The sequence below is a fragment of the Manis pentadactyla genome, chromosome 14 (assembly GCF_030020395.1).
Source record: "Manis pentadactyla isolate mManPen7 chromosome 14, mManPen7.hap1, whole genome shotgun sequence".
Classification (NCBI taxonomy): Eukaryota; Metazoa; Chordata; class Mammalia; order Pholidota; family Manidae; genus Manis; species Manis pentadactyla.
In genome coordinates this window covers 86,807,574-86,828,730 of record NC_080032.1, presented here as the reverse complement: position 1 = coordinate 86,828,730, position 21,157 = coordinate 86,807,574, and the positions used below count along the sequence as shown (strand labels likewise).

At 40.6% G+C, this 21,157-nt stretch overlaps 1 protein-coding gene across 1 annotated transcript in view; it reads left to right on the top strand.

The window, feature by feature from the left end:
• SLC2A13 (solute carrier family 2 member 13) overlaps nt 1-21,157 on the top strand; it is a 243,588-nt gene that overhangs the window by 143,354 nt on the left and 79,077 nt on the right. The window contains exons 5-6 of the mRNA XM_036889418.2: nt 13,184-13,347; nt 19,333-19,453. Coding sequence (XP_036745313.2) covers nt 13,184-13,347; nt 19,333-19,453 — 285 coding nt within the window. The remainder of the gene's footprint in view (nt 1-13,183; nt 13,348-19,332; nt 19,454-21,157) is intronic.

Below are 21,157 nucleotides of genomic sequence, written 5' to 3'. Positions count from 1 at the left end.
CTTAGTGAATAAATAACCTGAAAATGGAGACTTTAAAACCAAGTCTAGGATTCCTCTCACAAAAACCCCACCCACCCCAGAAATTGCATATTGTTTATGGCACAAAAAAATCAGCTTTTCTAGTTGGACTCTAACTTCTTATGTTTAAATTAACCCTTAATTTTTTATTTTGATTAAAAAAGATCTACAAAATTTCAAATAAATGTGTTATTTTCTATAAAACAGACATAGATAAAATAAATAATTGGAATAAAAACCAACTATCCACTTAAAATGTCACCTAGCATTTTCCTAGAAAATTGGCAAACCTACTTTAAATGACTGAATATGGTTTTACTTTCTTATTCTCAACTCTCGCTGGTTTCTCTCTAATATCTGTGGACTGTCTTTCTCAGAAGAGAATATACAAAGACCGGATTATCATGGGTTTTGCCTTACTAATATGGAAATGTCTTAATGGAATTTCAAGCAACTTCAATCAGATTGTAACATCAAAATTAGAATCTACTTAAATTTTCTAATTTTCTTTTTTGAATATAAAGTTTGTTAAATCATTGATATAATGTCAGCTTTTGCATTCTTTTTTCTTGTTAATGTGATGATGATGCTCTATGACTTTGGTTTATGTAAAAGAGAGAAAATCTAATTTTGGCTGATTGTACACTGCTTGCTTTTCATCATATATTTATATCCGCATTTTAGAGAGAAATTTGTATCCCTCCTGTTACAGGGAGCTTTTCTATCACCACTTTGGAACAAATACGGCATCTTGCTTGTTTTTAAAGAAAATTAACCAGGTCCCTATTAATTAGCTGGACTATTTATATGTATTAATTGCTGTTTTCTGTGGTTGAGGTGAGAGGTAGATTCTTGAGAATCTGTTCAAAAAAATAGGTTTATTGTTTAATGCATTGATATATCAGTAAAGGGGAAGAGACACCTCATTAGGGAAGTGTGGCCATGACTTTCTCTGAGCCCAGGCTCTCTTTATTATAGTATAAACGGTGCACTATGTGAGCAGAGGTGGGAATGTGAGTGCAGAAGAGGACATGCTCTCTGGTGATTTGCAAACTTTCGAGGACAGAAGTCGCTAAATACATCTGTTCCCCACAGGAGAGTATAATTAATGTATGAATGAATGGACTTGATTAAACCTAGTAACAAACCCTTATTCATTATTGAGATAAATATATTTCCAATGAGAAAGATTATTTTCCACCTACAGTATACACAAACTTACTATAAAAACAAAAAGAACCATAGAAACTAATGACAATGCTCAGACCACTTTAAAAAAATGGCAAATTCACAGTAAAGGAGAGACATGTTCTCAGCTGAATGTTTAGTAAAGATTGTAGGTAAATGTTGAGCCCATATGGATTTACACAGAGTGTGATTCTGTAGAATGAGCCCCAGTCTGAGCCCAGCCCTACCACCATCTCAGGCAAGTTCCTAACCTCTCTGAGCCTCCAGGTTCCTAGAATGTAGACTAATAATGCATACCTTAAGGACTGTCCGCCGTAAAGTGTGCCTGCAGAAAATGACGTCCATTATTTCCAAGTGGCAAATTATTTCCATGAGGCAACATACATTCATGGCTCCCATTACTGAAGAAGCAGTGGGGCTGAGTAAATACGCTAGAGGTGTCCATATGCTTCCTTTAAATGAGCCATAAACCCCTCATCTTCTTTAGCCTAAACTATTCACGATCTTACTTATGAGCCAGTCTATGAATGGATAGGAACATGCAGTACTGAGCAAAACGGAGTGTCCCTCCTCAGGTTCATTGAGAAATCCTCAAGAGCATCAGAAAAGTGAAGACGCTGTTGTCTGCCTGCGCAGACACGCCAGGTTAACACGATCGCAGAGCAGACGGGGAGCTCAGCCGCCTGATTCGAATGGTACAGGAGTTCGGGGAGTGGCTGGGAGAGATTTCCAGAGGGGAAGCATCTTATACACATCTTCAAAGTTAGCTCTAAAATATGTAAATTTGAAACTTTGAAAGATTCTTGGTAATTTAGGTACCTAGCACTTTTCTATTGCCATTTTTTTTAATTCATAATTTAACAGATGAAAAAGTAAAAAGAAAGAAATTAAAATTATTCATAATCCCACCTCCCAGGTGACATTTCAATTTTCATGTATGTGTATATAGTTTGACTTACAGAATTAAAATCGTGTTGTTATACCCTTTTATAGGTTTTTACTTAATAATAGTATGTTATTGTTTTCCCATGCTGTTATTATTTTAAAACATGTTTTTAATAGCTTTGTAGCATTCTTTTGTATGACAAGGTCATAATTTGTTTAACCAGTCCCACAATGTAGGATATCATTATATATGTGAGGCTTGTGTTGCAGCTGCGATACCACAAACTTAGTGGCTTAAAAAAAACCCACAAATTAATTATCTTACAATACCACATGCCAGGAATCTGACAGGGATTTCACTGGGCTCAAATCAAGATGTCAGCAAACCTGCATTCCATGCTAGAATCTCCAGGGGAGAATCCATTCCCGTGCCTGTGTGAGCTTCTAAAGGCTTTCCTGGGCTCCTGCCCCCCAACCCACCACCCCACAATCCATCTTCACAGTCAGCAGAGACAAGCTGAGTCCTCACGTCATGGCACTCTGACCTCCTAATAGTCTTCTCTCTCTCTCCCACTCTTTTCTGCCTCCCTCTTTCCCTTTGAAGATTATTGTGATTGCATTGGGTCCACCTGAATAATCCATAATAATCTGCCTATCTCAAACTCAACTGATTAGAACCCTTAATTGCATCTGCAACCTTTCTTTTCCTTTGCAAAGAAACATATTCACAAATTCTGGGAACTAGGATATGGACTTCTTTGGGAGACCATTACTCTGCCAGCCACAATGTGTTGTTTTAGGGTTTTTTTTAGCCTTATAAATAATATATAATAACGATGATGCTCTAATGAACTTCCTACTACATGCATCTTCATTTATATCTCTTTTTTTTTTAAGATAAACAGATTTCCAACATTATCTTGTAAGTTGAATGATATTCTTCTTACTTCTTTATTACAAAGAACTCTTGTATATGCCTGACAATTGCCTGATTGAAGGCTAAAAAGCAATACAAATATATATTAATATTAGTGACTTGGATTATTTTACAGAGTGAAGAGTTTATACTCCCCAGTAGCAATTTTAACTTGATTACTATATAGAAATATAAATTATTATTGGCCAAAGACATGTTAGAAGTGGATGTTGGTAAAGATAGGAAGATTTGTACTTATTTTTCAGTTGAAATAGTCATATGGGATTTTTAGAAATATTGAATAATAAGAACAAATGAGGTTTTAGGCCTTCAAGTAAAATATTTTGCCACTAAAGCATAAACTCTGCCTATAGTTACTTCAAGTGTATGATGATGTGAGTATGCTACATACCTTCACACTCTCACAATTAAAAAATATAGAGCAAATTGCTAAAGTGCAAGACTCTATGTACTTGGATTGATAGATCTTAAAATTTCTCATTTAATATAAGCGTGAGAACCTGCCAATTTCTCTGAATAAAATAGTAATTGAGAAATGCATAATGAAAAATTTAGCGACAAATATGAGGTTGACAACACATTTTGGGATTTGAATTGGTGATGTGTAAGTGATAAATAAGTAAGCAATCATACATATGATCTGCAGAAAGATAGATTAGGCCTAATAAACTTGAAAATGAGGCACTATGACAATGTAAGCTGACATCTAGTCTGCTTTTAGCAAAAATAAGAGCAATCCCTTCATCTTGTTTATGTTTATAAATATTTCTCAAACCAGTCAAAATTAACATTTAAGTTGTATTGTTCAATATGGGGTAAATTTTCATTTTATTTAATGAATCCCCACTTGTGTTTTTGAGAAGTAAGCACATTTAACTTCTCAAAAGAAAAATAGTCCTTACTTTTGGTTATTTGAAATCCTGGAATAATTTTGGTTGTTTTTATTCAGATATAAGTAGATCCTTGCCAATATGAGTCAGGATATAGAGTTACATCCCATCAGTTATTAATTAGTATTTTTTTTTAAATTTTTGATTGCTTTTTAATAGTTGCAAATAGAAGAACATGCAGTATTCAGAAGGATCTCTGTGTTGACTAGCTTCCTTGATGTGCCACTGTGAACACATTTTGAGTACGAGCCAAGGTCCAGCTCGTGGGCAGCTGGCCGCCCCATCTTCCTGAAGGCCTGGCGCCGAGGATGCCCCTGAGCAGTCAGCAGAGGGTCATGTCAGGACGGGGGTGGCTCATCCAGTGGCTGGCTGGCTGCATGAGATGCAGACGCCACAGCAACAACACAGGACCTGCAGGAGAAAACATAGATTAAGACAATAAGTCCCCAAATCAGTGACAACTTTTTCCAGCAAGAGCCCCGTGATCCAAACCATTGGTTCACTAAGTCCCCTGGGCTGGGGGACAGATCACTCGGGGTGCCGCTTGTGTCCTCATGTGACACGGTGAAGGTGATACATGAGCAGACTCACCAGACGAACACACCGCGGTGTTTGGGTGACAGAGGGTCCCTGGGAGGCAGTGCCCACTCCCGGGGCCACACTGTCCCAGAGGACAGCTTTCCTCGCAGGACGTCGCGGCTCAGGACGGGCCTTGTCGGCGGTCATTCAGGCCTGCTGGGGAACTGGTAAGGGCTTCTGCGCACAGTGTGTTCCTCTGGGCAATGCAGGGAACTGAGAGGAGCGTTGGTCACACCAGTGGGAAACAGAATGTGCCCCCTGGTCCTGAGAGGGAGGTTGGCAAGGGTTGCTAGTATGGGGTGGATTCTCCCCTGTGCTCAGGGCAACCCCAGGGTGCAGTGGCCCAGCTACCCGGGGGGAAGCCATGGCCAGAGATCTGTGGCCGTTGACAGCCGCCCAGTAAACACCTGGACAGCACGACCAGTCAGGGCCAACCAGTCACTTTCTTTACCAGGACAGAGTGGCTACACAGTTCTGGTGATATCCTCCCACATTCCTGATTCTGTTGGGTTAGTTCTGTTCAAGTGATTTTTCCATTTTCCCAGCACAGGGGTGCCTGGGAGCTCAAACGTCTACAACCTGGGGTAAGCCACATAAACCCATCCCAATCTGAGCATAACCATCCTGACCTGTAATAGTGGTAATTTTAGGACCCATCCAGTCAGCAGTTTGATGGCTGTATGGTTGGACTGACAGAATACCCTGTGTTATTGATGGGGGATGCCACAGGCCAGGCAGTACTGGTAATATTAGAGAAATTAAGGGCATGGGTCCTAGCTTGTTCTCCTCTTGTGTTCAGCTTTAGGACCTTCCTGTCCCTTCCCTGGGGTGAATACCCATATGGCAATCCTGATGATCTAGAAGGGGGGCAGCTGCCCACATACTCAGCATTGGGCTGACACCTTAGTCCTACAAACAAGCAGGACCACTGTAGAAAGGTATTTCCGTCAGGTGCCCTTCCAGTGATGGGGCACCACAGGAGTAGCAAAAGTATAAGGTCAAAGCCAGAAATGCATGATGAACCTGTGTGGGGAGGTCTTCCCCTTCTAGAAGAATTCCACGTGGGACGTGTTCCTTAGATGCTAATGAGGCTGCACCTTTGGGAACCTGACGAGGTGGTGCACAACATGCATGCTGGTGGAGGGAGGCAGCCCTGTCGTGCGTGAGGACTGGGGCTGGGATATGACAGACCAGGTCCCCCACCTGGTAGGGTTGGAGGGCGTCACCAGGAAGACATGACAGCCAGTTGACCGCAGATGGACCGTGGCAGTTGGAGGCCCCCCACCCCACCCCCTGTTCTTGGAATGTGCATTGAGCTTGCCTTTCCCACTCCTAGAAGCTGCTCCAGGGATGCAGCCTTGGGGTAGAAATGTGGCATTGAGGCCCCCTGGACGGGGTGAGTGAGTGAACCCAGTGAAGGCCCCTGTGTAGACTTGATTCCAGGGGACAGGCGTGGAAACGACCGCCTTGCAGCTGTGTGAGAAGCCTGGTGAGTTCCCTCCTTCCTGAAAACTGCCGCCCGCCCACCTGGAATGGGCCGCCCCTTTCTTGGGTCTCTCCCTACCCTCTGCCTACGATTTGCTATGTGTATGCCCCTGTAAGCCAGAGCCCTCAGTGGAGAGGAGAGTTTAGCTGGCATAGCCTCAGGGACAGACTAGTACAATGAACCCTCCTAAAGGGGCGGCACATTTCCCTGACATCATCCCCTGGGTAGGCCCATCTGGAGGTGTCTTTCTAACTGAAAGCAATTTTGTGGTTTTTATGAATTTTAAAATAACTTATTTATCAGCAAAAGTGCTAAACTAGAAAAAAGGACTTAGCTATAGAAAACGAAACTATATGTTATACAGAAAAAAATGCAAAGTGGTAAATATGCCGAGGGGTTTGTGTTTTGTCCTGTGCATAGAGTGAATGAACTGAGTGAGAATTCCCATAACATTCTCTCTGGGATCCTGAGTATGCATGAGAACGGAATGTAGAGCTTTTAGGTTGAGTTAATCATACCCTAAAAGTGCGTAGCTTTGACTCTTTGTCAAGCCTGCATTTTCATAAGGTGTTTTTGGGGTGGAATGGTGCAGAATGAGCAAGCACACACACGTGGATACCCCTTGGCATATAGTAAGTGCTCAATAGACGTTACATCTCGTTTACCTCTTTTATCAGATGAGTTCTGCTATCAGTTCTCACTCTAAAACAGAAGTTGCTCTATGTTAGTCATTATCCTTGTTGTTTTTCTATTGGTTTTTTTTTTAAACAAAGCTTTCAATTTTCATCATAAAAAACAAGTAAGAGGGCCATTTCTAAAATACAATTCTACATGCCTAAAGGAAAGTGGAAAATCAAAACACCATGGCCAATTTACACACAAAAATATTGAGCTCAGAAGTGTTTTCCTAATTCTCCTGGTTTTCCAGAATTAGCAAGATGACTCAGAGCTTCTCTGTAGTATCAGCAAATCGAGATGAATGCCTTTCATGTTGTTATCACCTCAGTAAGTGTACATTGGCTCATTGATTGCTTCTTCTTCAGGTCACACTTCATGGGTGCACAGAGGCAGATTCTTGTCATGTGTGAAAGGTCCTGTGGTTCTGCTAATAATTGAACACGCATGTGATGGCACCACGTGCATGCACTTGAAATGAAGCAAGTGCAGGTTTAGGGCTTTCCGCTTGAACATCAGAGGACACAGGGCCAGCAAAGTGCCTGCATAGGTGAGCAGCCGAATGTACAATTTAATGTCACATTGGCGTGGCACGCCTCTTTCTGCAGTCTTTTTTGCCCAGGGCTATCACAGCTCAACTAGTTCCTCTGCAAAAAATTGATCAGTTTTCTTTCCCTAGTATTTGGAATAGGAAAAATAAGGCTTATTCATACTACTTCAAAAGTCTTTACTCATTTCAGCTCTCCCTTACTGCAGAAAAAATTTAAGAGGGCTTAATTGAACATGTAGAGGCAATAGGCAAAATAAACTTGAAAGTTAGTGACTTAAGAAGTAGGACAAAATGATTTCTGCCCAGGAAAGTTGCTGTGTGACATTGTATGTGCCAACCAGGTCCCAAAGCCTGTCTGTTTGGAAGTGGTCTGGGAACCTCCTGGGTTAGAATCTTTGGAAATGAATCAGGATGGTGAGTGGGGGTGAGCAAAGAGGGTGGACAACTGGGGAGCTTGCATTTGTTGCAATGTTGCAATGTCCAGATGGTTCTCAGTTCACGCTGAAGTTGGGAATCGTGTTGCTCTGAGTGCCGTAGCAGCCCATACACACAGGGAGACGTGTTCCGTTCCGTGATGCACAGCGTTCCCAGGACGGAAGCCAATCAGCTGCCCCAGAGAAGCCAGAGCTCCTCCTCACGGGGACAGAGCGGCTTTCCCTCCAGGTGCTCTGGTGGTGATGGAATAAGCATGAACGTTCACGTCCCTTCTCGTAGAAAGCTTGTCGTAATAATTAAACCCAGGTGTTGGTTTTGGTATCTGGAGCAGCGAACTCATGCCATGCAGTCCCTTCATCTACAGTATAGCAAGAGAAAATGAAAAAAATGCATTTTCTCCTTATGTGCCACGCATCAGGTGCCGGAGTGAAGTAAATCGCCTTGGTATCGTGTTCGCAGAATTGCATTCTAATTGCCCTGCTTGCTTTTATTCTACAAAACCCCCTTTTCGTCAGGAGATGAAATCGTCCTTTTGGAGAGTTGAGGAGTGAGTATGTCAGGGAATTTCGAGTCGGGTCAGTCTGTGCCCTCCCAGCCTTTGAGAGCGGAGCAGCCCTGCCGTCCTTCGCAGCATCCGCCCCTCCAGGGGGCCCTTGCCCACTGAATTCTTGGGCTCCATGAGCACCGGGGGATGGAGCTCCTCTTCCGGTTATCCTGGCCTTCCTGCATCAAAGTCCTCGTTACATGTAATCATTTCAGATCGTCACCATCTCCTGTGAGATCAAAATCAAGAGCTCCCCTGATGGCTGATCAGCCGTGCTCTGTCAGTCCCAGTTTGCTCATTTAACTTGGTCTTGGAAGAGCATGAACATGACCCGTAAGACTGGGGAGGAGGACGAGGCTTGTCGGTGACCATATCTGGGAGCTCCCTGGAACACCCCTAGATCATATCCCCTTTGTGCCGTGTGAATTAAAATAATTGCGAATAATTTAGAACAAACTAAATTTCATCAGTCTGTCTTAGACTGGCTCTCAGTGTCAGGAGGAGTACATTCCATATCGCTTTTACTCATAAAACTAAAGTCTGTATAGTTTCATGGCAGAAAAAGGTTATTATGAACTGATATGTTTCATTTTGTCAGATGGTTAAAAGTATCATTAACTCTTCTGCATTAGCTGCCAGGAATTTTAGAACTGGCTTATAGTGATTATATAGCCAGAGTTTTCGTACAGTTATCTTCATCTTCAACCTCTCTTACTCTATCGGCCTCTAATTTTTGTTTTAGTGATTGTATTATATGTATTTATTATAAACATTCTTGATCCCTTTTTGAAAGCTGATGGTAGGTAAATTCAGTAAATCCAGCAATCGTTGAGTGCATCCTTCTGTTAAATTCACCCTGTCGTGTTGGCAATAGTGAAAAAGACAGGCTATGGCTTCAGGAAGCTGGAACAAAAATTAACTTTGATTTCACAGTTCCTAGGAAATCCTTCATTTAACTATATGGAACAGAGGAAAATAATACCCGTATTGTGCTAAGTAGAGAAGTGCTCACATTTATTCTTTCATTGCTAGTTAAGTTCTCATTAGGACAGATTGCCATTATCAAAGCTAACACGTTTCCCAGAATTCTTCGGTTTTATTCAGATTAAAATTCAGGACTAGAAGCTGGGTTTCGAGCATCCTCTGAGATAGCAGCGCACAGACAGTCTGGCCGTTTCTGTTCTTAGACGTGCACAGAGAGCTGTGAAGCTGGTCTGTGAGAACACACTGCCCTCAGGTCTTGTAACTCTCTCTGGGGAAAGACGTCGTGTGTCAGATGACCAAAGGTTGCCCAGGGAATCTTTGAAGAAAATGACAGCTTGTCTGAGAGATACTATAGAATGATTCTGAAAAGAGAAGGCTTCCCTGCTTTGAGTCTAAAAAGGAAAGAAAGCCTTTTTCAGTTGTTCAGATTGTTCTTCTATGAAGACAACTGTCTTTTTCTCTGTGTAGCTTTTGAATCAATACCCTGTCCCTTGAAATTTTAAGCTGCTACACAGAGGCTTAGAAGATGGCAAAGAGAGTGGTGGCCCATTAAATGAATGGTTGCTGGATAGCATCACTTACAAAAACATTGGAATTCACACACTTTAAAGTGTACATGAAATGTATCTTTACCCCTGACTTTTAAAAACCAGGTTCATGAATTACTCTGACCTAGATAATGTCCCCCCAACCCTCTGAAAGAGAATATGGTGATTGCCTGAATTTTTCTGAAACTGGTTACCCCTTCAGTCAGTGCCCTTGTCTTTGTCCTCACCTCATTCTAACTGGTGGCCTTTTGCTTGTAACATCTTTGCATTAATAATAATAATAATAATAATAATACTTAATAAAGCAGAATAATGACCCCACCCCCGAGGTGTACACATCTCAATCCCACAACCTGTGAGCATGTGCCATTTCCTGCAAAGGGAAATTCGGGTTGCAGATTGAATTAACTTTTCTAATGAGTTTACCTTAGGATAGGGAGATGATCCTAGACTGTCTGAGCGGCCCCGGTGAGATCACAAAGGCCCTTAAATGTAGGAGAGGAAGGCAGAGGAGGACGTCGGAGTGAGGAGACATGAGGGGCACTTGCCCCACCTGCTGGCTTTGAGATGGAGAAAAGCGGCCCCATGCGCCCAGGAATACGGGAGCCTTCCAGAACCTGAGACAGGCCGAGAAACCTTTTGCTTGCTGACCCTTAGTGACGCCCGTGTCAGATGCTGACCCTCAGAGCTGTTGGATTACAAGTTTCTGTTATCTCCGCCATGAGGCTTGTGGTAATTTGTTAGGGCAGCATACTAATCCATTTACCAGTGTTGAAGAAAAGAAAACCAGAGACGAAACCCAAGGTCCACCATCCAGAAAGAGTTGGTGTAGATTGAAGCTGCCGTGCTCGGTGACAGAGGGAGACCGTCAGCCCTGTTCTCGCTGTTCCCCGCAGAAACCCGCAGGTGCCTGTCGCCGGTGCGGTGACCTGAGACGGAGCAGAACAATACACCTTCGTTTCCATCTGCCTCCAGCCCGCCCCTTGGGTGGCTTTAGAGCGATCTTGTCATAGAACAGATTTAACTGTGTTATTCCTCTTTAAAGTCCATTTTATGGTTTCTATTTTTTTCTAGAGAAAAAAGCCCAAACACGTAGCTTGGCTGTCAGGGACCCGTGCAGCCGAGGCGCCTGCTGCAGCCTGAGCCGTCCTTCCCGTTGCTCTGCACCTTGTGTTCTCTGAGTCCAGCAAAGGGTTCCGCACTTCTCTTCTTCGTACATGTCATTCCCTCCCACTCCCCCCACCCCCACCGAAGTCCTCCCAGAACATCCTACCTGCTGGCAAACCCCTGTGAATTCTTCAAGACTCAACCCAGACATTAAATTCCCTGGAAAATGAAAAACCTTCCACACCAAATAAAATTGTTTGGTCTGTGCTTCATGCCACACTGACTTGTAAACCTTGTGATATTAAAATGATTTCTATTTCATTCTGTTACACTAACCTGTGAGGCTTCTGGAAGGCAGCAGCTGGGTCTGATACCACATCTGAGGGACCTTAGGACCTTATGTCACTTATGCAGTAGCTTCTCAATAAATAAATAGTCAGTGAACAAATAATTATGGTACGTGACCTGGGCAGCGTGCCACACAGAGGGCAAGAGCACAGGTTTCTGAGTCCCAGGCCACACTTCGGTTACATTCTTCTAAAATTTATGACCATGAAAGAAATGTTTTTATATCTCTGAAGAACATTTTTCATTTAAAAAAAATTCTGACACTGACCAATTTATTTTGTCTGATGCCACTCCCCTTTCTATCTCTCAATTTAACACTTGGACTTTCATGATTTCGTTGTATTAAAGATGAAAACATTGAAATAGTCTGTTTTGTTTAGTTTTGTATGGTTCAGTTTGGAAGAATTATTTTGTGCAATGTATCTATTTTTATTAAAATATTGAGAAGACCGAAATGTAGTAAGAATAGCATGCCAAGTATCAAATTCTTTGGGCTTTAGATATTTGGATTTTCTCTTACCATTTCTGTTTTCTGCCTCTCTTGATTTGTTATTTATGATAGTTTCTCAGTGGGTATGTATAGGTTTGACTCTGCTGCACAGAGCTTTATGAGACTGAGATAATGTAAATGGGAACTTGGAAAATGTACCATTCAGATGGAATGAATTGTTTCCATAATTTTTTATTATCACTTTATACTCTGACCATAAAATGTGCCGTTTTCATGGTGATGGGAGTAGTTCCACAGGGAATTTCTCATTTTACAACAGCTGTCAGATTTCAGAAATCTTTAAATGGGTGGCATAATTTTTAGTGCGATCAGTAAAACGCACCCTTCATGCTGCATAGTAATTTATAAGTTTGGTTTACTATTTTAAAAAAGGAAAATAATTTTTATTAAGATGAATGAGTCCATGTTGATGTTAATATTTTATATAAGATCTTCATTAATTTAAAAAGTAGGAGAAGCCATTGATGAATGAATGAGACTTAAGTGTGTTTGAAACAGATTTTATTTTTGAAATATTATGCAAATGTTGATCAATATCCAGAAACTGTAGATTTTAACTATGGAAATATGCAGCTTGACTGAACATACCAGTTGGATGCCCACTGTCGGTTTGGGGTAAAACTAACTTGTTGTTTTACAATGGCTCAAAAAACTGCCCAATGCCACCATTCAAAATATGTCTGCAGGATTTGAATTCTATGACATTTCATAGGCAGCTTTAAAGTAATCTTCTGATGTGGCTACTGATATTTTCACCAGAAAAGAAATGTCCTGTGAGAAGCCTGTCATCCGTAGGCCTTCCAGACAGATCTCCCCTTGATCAGCAGACCAGCATTCCGGTGTTTCAGAGCTGCTCTGTGGTGAATTCACCTGGAAGCAAGCGGGCAGAACCTAAGCACACAGAGTGTGCCGGGGATCTAGCTCACCGAAGGGCACCCTTCTGCAGGAACCACAAAACCAGGAACTACTCTCATTACATCATGTCAGTTTCTTATCTCCTTACAGGCTGCCAGGTCAACCAGCACATTCCTACACCTAGTGTCCCCCCTGAAGCGATTCTCTAACTTGTACCAGATTTCTGCCTTATATCACACTTTGCTCATTACATGCAGTCTCTCTATTCCTTGAGTACGTGAATTCACAGGGTATGATGATTTCTGTTTATTCTGTGGGCTTGGAGCTTATCCTCGACAGTCTTAGTGAAACTGGCAGCTACCCCTGCTCCTAGTCGTGGGGTCCATTTCACTTGTGAACCCTTCAGCCCTCTCTTCAGTTGCTTGGGTATGTTTTCTTGATTTTACGAAGTTCAAGATAAATTTATCTGAATACAGTCCCTATATTGGGATCCTCTGAACAACTTGCATGAGTTCCTATTTTAATACGATGTTATTGCTGTTGCTATTCATGGTCTTTTTTAGATCGGCTGGGTATTTTGCTCCATGAATTACTGTTTCTTTGAGTAAGTGTCAACAGCAGTTGTCTCATTCTTGCCTGGCAGGTACTACAGTGCCACCATTCTGCAGATGTCTGGGGTAGAAGATGACAGACTGGCGATATGGCTGGCTTCCGTCACAGCCTTCACAAATTTCATTTTCACACTTGTGGGAGTCTGGCTTGTGGAGAAAGTAGGCCGCCGAAAGCTTACCTTTGGTAGTTTAGCAGGTAAGCACCTGGATGAAGAATTCGATTATAAATTTTTCTCTAATGACGACACGTTAACCTTTCACAATACATACCGGTATCACCTTGGTACGTGCGACAGAACAAGTGAGAACGTTCTAGACAAAAAGCTTTTTAAAAAGAACTTAATGCTGTGAGTGCAAGTAGCAACTGGAATGTGACTAGAAACCAAAATTGGAAGATTAGTTTGAATGTACTGAGGGTCACATTTTGCTGTTAAATTTTGAGTTAGAGGTACAAAGGTAAAAAGAATAATCATTCTTTATTCTTCCTTGACTGAAAAACCTGTGTTCATAAACTCACTTTTTAATGTATGTTTTGTTTTTAAGTGGAATAATATAGAAGCAAGTTTGGAGCATTTTTTTTCACAAAGCTCTTTCAACAGTGGAATATTAGAACCATAAAACTTCTTTACAAAGCAAGGCAGCAATCTTACTGTGTTTGAACCAGATGTAAATTCTAAAGTAAATGCTGGTTAGTTACGTGTGTTTTCTGTAACAGCTAAATAAGACAAAACCTTTCTCACTTAAGATATCTTTTATCTTTAAATTCTTCTTCCCATTTCATTTATTATTTCTGTGACGCAGGAGCTGTTGTCTTCACATGTTTGCATCATATAATTTTCTAATCTTTTCCATATATGCAAGTAAATTCCTACTTATCAATTAGCTGTCCTCTGATAGCTCCTTCACAAGTTTATCGGAAGTAATAATACATTTTTCCATTAAAACGTAAAGTTTTCACGCCAGCATTAACTGAACTCTATTTTAACCAAATTATACCTAAACCCCTGATCTAGTAGAACTCCTTCAGGCACTTGTCCCAGATTTTAATGAGAAAATACATTCTGAGATCCAAACGCAGGTATTAGGACCACATACCCCCTCCCACCCCCAACTCCAGGAGGAACAGTGGAAGGCCTGCCACCACCCTGTGTTCTTGCCTAAGCGAGGGAGCCCTCGGGTCTGTAATGGAAGTAGAACTGCGTTATCAGCGCTGAGGGCAAGACGAAGGGAAAGTTGTCTGATTTGGAGTCAGAGGTAATCACAACAGCCAGGGTACAGAGGGAGGCAGGAGGGTAAGTGAGGAACGGTGAGAAACAGGGCTAAAATCCACACCTTTATAAACACACACAGAAGTGTTCAGTCTGGAAAAAGACCAAAGGGAGACCTAAGAGATGTCTCGTTCTAGCAGATGGTAGCTGTTATCAGGACATAGATTTTTAAACTTAGCATAAGAAAAATATTCCTAATATTCAGAGCTATCCAGCAGTGAATTGGGCTGCCTTATTATAGAATGGTGAACTCTCAGCAAAGGGGTAGACGACCATCAGGTAGTGGTGTGCTAAAAATAAATTCCCACACTTAGCTGAAATTTGGATTTGCTGACCCCAGAGGTTAGGTCGACTCTAAGAAGAGGTAATAGCTGCTTTCAACGCGTCTAAATGGACACCCTTCCTTTTCAACAGAGCCTCGGTATATTGGCACCTCAGGAGGTCTGGTTTTTAAATAGAATTTTAGATCTTCTTAAATTGGGGATTTGGCTTTTGAGATATGGGGAAAGCTACTGATTTTGAGATTTGGGGAAAACGTTTTTTCTCGTAGCCCCTGTGCATTTGTTGTGTTCCAGTGAGACACTTTCTCACCGGGTCTGCAGGGTTTTGAGGCGTTCTAGACACAGAGCCAGACTGTTCAGGTTTGAACCGTGTGACTTCGAGCAAGGTTCCATTTCCTCATCTGTAAATAGAGGTGAATTATGCTCCCTACTCCATAGGGTCGTAATGAGGACTAAACACATTTACAGCAGAAAGTAAAGTACCCAGAACACTGTAGCTATTACAGCATTTTTGGTGCCCGAGTAGTTCTTTGTTATTTTAACCATAGTGTGAAATCAGCTGGCGTCATTGGGATCTAAGAACTTTCCTGAACCTTCTAGCTGATGTCATATTTTACCTCTCAGTGTAGATCCTCTGCCCCAGGGATTTCCAGAGCTATTAGGAAGAAGTTTTAAGACAATGACTTGAATGGAATGGCCAAGAGATTTGAGGGACTGTTTCTCATAAGCAACCTGTAGGCACATTTCTTCTCTCTCCCCAGCCAGAAGCACCAGCACCCCAACTCTCTCCCCTGACAGTGCCACGCAGGGATTCCTCCAGCTTGAAAGGATCTCCTATCAGTCGGCCTCGGGTTTCCTTGTTCATGTGGCTGGTGAAGGAAGTCAATGGTTTAGGTGGTGTAGGGCTGGTTCCTCCCCCAGGGCTCCGCCTTCACTGCACAGAGATGTAAATAGTGCTGTTTGTGTGGTTGTAGCTTTGAACTGTGATGGAACAGGTCCCCTAGAGCATGCCGGCCCATGGAAATTTACACTTTCAGAAGAATACTCACCACTAAACAACCTAGTCAGTGTGTTAGTATCACCCCAGCACAACCCTCCCAACAGAGGTGTATTTCACTTTCCAATTTCAATTGATTCTGGTCTAGTCATATTTTTATTTCAGTGTTTGTGTCTAATTCATATGTATGGGGCTATTTAATATTCTAATAGTGCTACATATTAGAACACTTCTATTTTGAATTTCTTAAATTAGCTTAGAATTTTTAAACCTTTGGTTCAGTTTTGTACCCTATTTGGTGTTTTTATTATGATTTATTATATCAGGTTAAAGATAGTGGGAAAACGCATATCAAGATAATTTTTAAAGAGGTACTCCTTCTTCAGAAAATCACTGCAAATGAACTATGTTTTTCTAGACCTGAACAAAGAAAGTTTTTATACAAAGAAGTATAAAATATGTAGTCCATGAATAATTTTACATGTAGGACATTTTGTGGTGTTCTTTCAGTGTTTCCAAAGCTTGGCTAAAGAACTGGTCTTTCTTGTAAATATTACAGATTTAATGACAACCTCCTGATTCTTTTAATAGAAGAAGGTTTATATCTGTGTAGCTTTACTTAGCTAGAAACTGGCCAGAAAGCCAGAAACACTGTTATTTCCCCCCAACTATTTTGGTAGTGAAATGTTTCTGAAAACATCACTCACAGGCTGTGTTCTTCAGAATTACCAGGGTATTTATTTTAAAATATGGGTTCTTGGGCCCTACCCCTGACCTCCTTAACTGGAATCTCTGAGGATGGGGTCTGGAGCACATGTACTTCAAACAGGCACCCTAGGTCCCCTGTGCACAGTTTGTGCTCTACCAGTGTCATGGGTAAAGAAATTTTTTTATCCTAAGTATTTACTAATAATCTAAGTCCTACCCCAAGTAGTCAGTGTAACTTACTGCATCAGACATTTTCTAGAATGCTAGTGATCCCACACTTCACTTCCTATGGAGAATATCTTTATTAGAGAAATTATATCAGAATTCCAAAATGTAACCATGTCATGGCTCAAGAGATACTCTTCTCTTAAAATACACCACGTGTGCCCAAACTGCACACAAGGTGAGAGAAGAGCCTCTCATTTGAGGCCTTCCTGTACTGGACTCAATCTGGGCAGCAGGGGTGAGTTAGCTGACAACTGTGATGATTTTGAATACTAACAAGGGGCTGGAACTTGTTCAATGAAAGCAAATGGTAATTCGAGTAGTTTTAAGAGCAAAAGACAGAATTAGGTGATCATTTTAATGAATTCCATGCATCAAGTCATTTAAGATGGCACCCCTTCCCTTAAGGAGTTTACCATCTCGTGAGGGTGTTTACCCTGTCCGTGCTTCACAGCTGCCTGTGGGGCTGTTTAAAACTCAAGTATCTCATCTCCATTTTCTGGAGACCGATTCGCAGGCGAACCTTCATCCCAAGCATTTGCTTGCAGTAGAAAACCAGGACTGAGAAATAGTACTGTTTATAATAAAAGAAGGTAAAGATACAATACTGACTTGTAAAAGATTTCCATCCAAAATGAGTTGAAATAAAAATAAACTTGTGCTTAAGAAGGGTAAGTTTTCAGCTATGTAGGAATTTTGTGTATCCAGATATTTTGCATGTTAGTTGGACTTTTTTAGAGATATATGTGAGAAATAGAATGTCCTAACAGAATTTCAGCTAGGATATATTCCCTACTAACCTAATGGCTGATCATCTTCAGAATTTTTTGCTGCTCTTTTCTTCAAAAATATTCAATATTGCAAAAAATCTGTGTTACTCTGGTCCATCCACTCAACCGGTACTTACTGGTGTGCTATACATCAGGTATTAGACTTAGGCATATGTGAGTCTGTACAAGCTATATCACCTTAGAGTTTACATTTTATCATGGAAACAGGTTATTTAATAAGCGTTATGAAAGAAGAGTGTCATATTTCCTTTACACCTGAAAGTATCAGTTTTCTGGCTGGAAAAAAAATCTACCCCACAACAAATGCTATGGAAGTAATTTGCAAAAATACTTAGGAATCCAGGTTTTCTGATGGACAAATTACCAGTACTATTCATGGCTTGTTTTGTTTGTTTGAGGGGAGAGGGCTAATTTTTATAACAGACCTAATATGCCTCCTCTCTTCCTGAGAAACAGAGGTTTTCCTGTTTCCCAGCTCAGGGCTTACTATTCTTTTAAGAAAGATAGTACCTCAAACTCTTCTTAGTTCTGGTTTGAATTTTAAGCCCACGAGGAGCAACAAACTAACTTTAGGTTTATGATTTTGGGGTCCAGTTTAGTGAATCAGACGTCTTCCCATCAGGTTCCCCTTCTTTCAGTCTTTTTTCATGCAATTTTGAAAGTAAGCTGCTTCTGATCATAGTGATAGGACAGTAAAATTTAATAGCATTACAAAAATCTTTCAAATATTAAATTTAAATATTATATTTAAAATTCACTGAAGTTCTGCAAGGTAAGTGTTTTCACTGAGCCCCACCTTGTAGAAGACAACACTGAATTTTGGGAAGGTCGTGTGCCTTGCCCAAGGTCACAGAATCAATAAACGGCGGACTTAGCCACACTGCTTAACTTGACTCACCCCCTATGTCTTAACTGTTCTATAATCTCAGCTCTTAAATAATCCATGTGCTTCCTATAGCTCTTCTTTTATCTGTTCCATTAATAATATTTTTAGTTATATCTTAAATTACCTCCCAGTTTAACCAGTAAAAGCTTTACTACCATGAAAATGCCCTCCCTAAATTCCATATTTAAATATATTGCCCCATTCAAGTAAATGGTACAAATTGATGCAGTCATGTTTTCTTTCTCTTTTCTTCTGATGTCTCCTTTTGTTTTATCCTCAAAATGGCTGGAACAATAGTCAGAAATTTGAAAACTTTCTTATTTACTTGTTTACTGTCAGGATGTCTCTCACAAATGGAAAACATGAGCCTTCTAAGTGATGTACATAATCAGTATTCCTGTACCTTAAAATCAAAGACACATTCCACCTCCAAGTAGAAATGGGAAGACAAATGAATGCATGTGTTACATAATTCCTGGCACCTTAACATCTTGGGAAAAAATGCTCCTCTCTAAGGAAAAATGCTCTTCCAACTGCTTTTGAGATATTCAGCTTGTTACTTTTACTGATTTGGGCCTTACATGATCAAATGCCATTAGGACAATTTTCCTGGCAATGAAGGGAACTCTGGGTGTAATTCTGTTGCCTTTCATGCTTTCTGGCATCTTAGACACTCAGTAACGTTGGTTATGTTAATTCATTTTGCGACTGTCAGTAATCCAAAGTGGGGTTTTTTTTTTTTTTTAAGAAAATCACTACCAATCTAGTGCTTAGCTAGCCAATCGATTTGCTTTGAATTTCACTCTTGTCATGTTGCACAGTAAATGTACTAGTGAGTTTTTCTGATAACTTTTGTGTGTGTGTGTGTGTATGGAAGTTATTTTAATCCAGTGAAGATAGATCAAGGTAAGACTTATGTCTTGTCAATAAGTCTGCTTTGAAAGAATGTTGTCTGCTGTTCTCTGGTATAATGATATATAATAATAATAATAATAATAATAATAATAATAACTTTTTTCCCTTAGGCACCACCATAGCACTCATTATTCTTGCTTTGGGATTTCTGCTGTCAGCCCAGGTTTCCCCTCGCATCGCCTTCAAACCGATAGCTCCATCAGGCCAGAACTCCACTTGCACAAGTTACAGGTGAGATTTTGTAACGGTCCCCTTCCTTAACTCCGCTAACTTTTTTGTTTGCTTTTAACTTTTCTAAACTTTGAGAGAATGAGTCGGAGCTTGCTTATGGTGGTGGGTGTGGGGGCAGTAAGAGGATGGGAAGGGTGGAAGGGAGTGGCCCCTGGCAGGAGGCACAGCAGGAGCAGGTGTGTGTGCACGTGGAGAAGTGAGCTGTTAGACACAGCTTGGGTGATGTTTCTCTGCAAATCAAAAATAGGGATTGATACAGAATCTGAGCAGGAATATTGTAAAACTATTTTAGATCAAATATGACTGACATCTACATTCCAGGTAAAATCAATAACTTTTATCAGTAATTAAACTTTTCCATGGTGTATATGTCTGCTAGAATTGATTATAATTTTCAGAGTCTAACAATTAATATTCACTGAGTTCCACAGGTATCCCCTCATTCATTTAAACAGAAAATAAAGTTTTTTCTCACTCTTAGGATTCTTCCAGAGCACTAGTAGGTAGAAGAGGTGGTGAAGGAGAACAAAATATGTTCTAATGGTGAGGTGCAAGTTTAAGAGCTCATTAAGTCTAATATGCTCATGCTCTGTGATAGATGGATGGAAAAACGGCTGGATGGGTAGGTGGGCAGACAGAGGGACTGAAAAATGCACAAATGAATCCATTAAAGATTGAGTAAGCAGATCAATTAATATATTTGGTGGCAGGATTTCAAGTTTATGATTTCATTTTAGTGTTGGAAAAGGCTAGCAATCTTAAAACATAAGGATGGAACAAGACCTAGCTTTAAAAACAAAAAGTGGCATTCCTTCAGGCTCAGCCAGATGGACACAAATCTCAAGTCAATGGGGAAATATTTTTATTAATTTATTAATAATGGGTAAATGATGTATTAGTTTTCTGATTTTAGTCAGACACTCCAATATGAAATTTAAACATCACATTGATATACTAAATTCTGTTTGGAATCCACGTGGAGTTTCCTCTTGAGCGTGTAATTATGGTACTTCTACTTACACCAATGGGAAAGATAGATATTATTATCATGCCTCTCTGGTCCCAAATTGTGGTATCCACTTGCTTTTGGAAATAAACAGTTATCGTTTCTCCTATCTCTTCCTGATAGGTTTATTTATTTATTAATTTATTGGCTTACTCATTTTTTATAGTCTTTATCTTGTTCTAAAGAAGACTTAAAGGGGTCTTAAAAGAAGTGGTTAAACTCAGCACAGACTATTTCTGGATGCAGTGCTCTTTGCACCCTTGGACATCCCACCTCAGCTGCTGGGAAGATGAGAGCGTCCTCACCAGAATGCTCTGCATGCTCTGCTTTTGTTTTCTTGATGGATATTTTAAATAAGATGTTTTTAACACAGTTACCTCTAACAAATGATTGAAAAGTTAGTGTTGTTTGAGCAACATGGAATACTCTCTAGATCTGATGTCTGAATTAGATGTAACAATTTAAACTCAAAATAAGATACATTGTCAGGTTAATTAAAGGCAGAAGGTCAGCCAGAACATATGGAAAAAAGGTTTCATGAGCTTCTGATATAGGAAACGAATGACTAACCTTTAATGATTTATATGATGGAAAAGTTTTCCTGATACCAACTTTCAAAATTTTAATTAAAATACTTTTACCCTAGTAGAGCTCCTTGCACAGCCACTTATGGTCATCACCCTATCAGTACTCCTGCT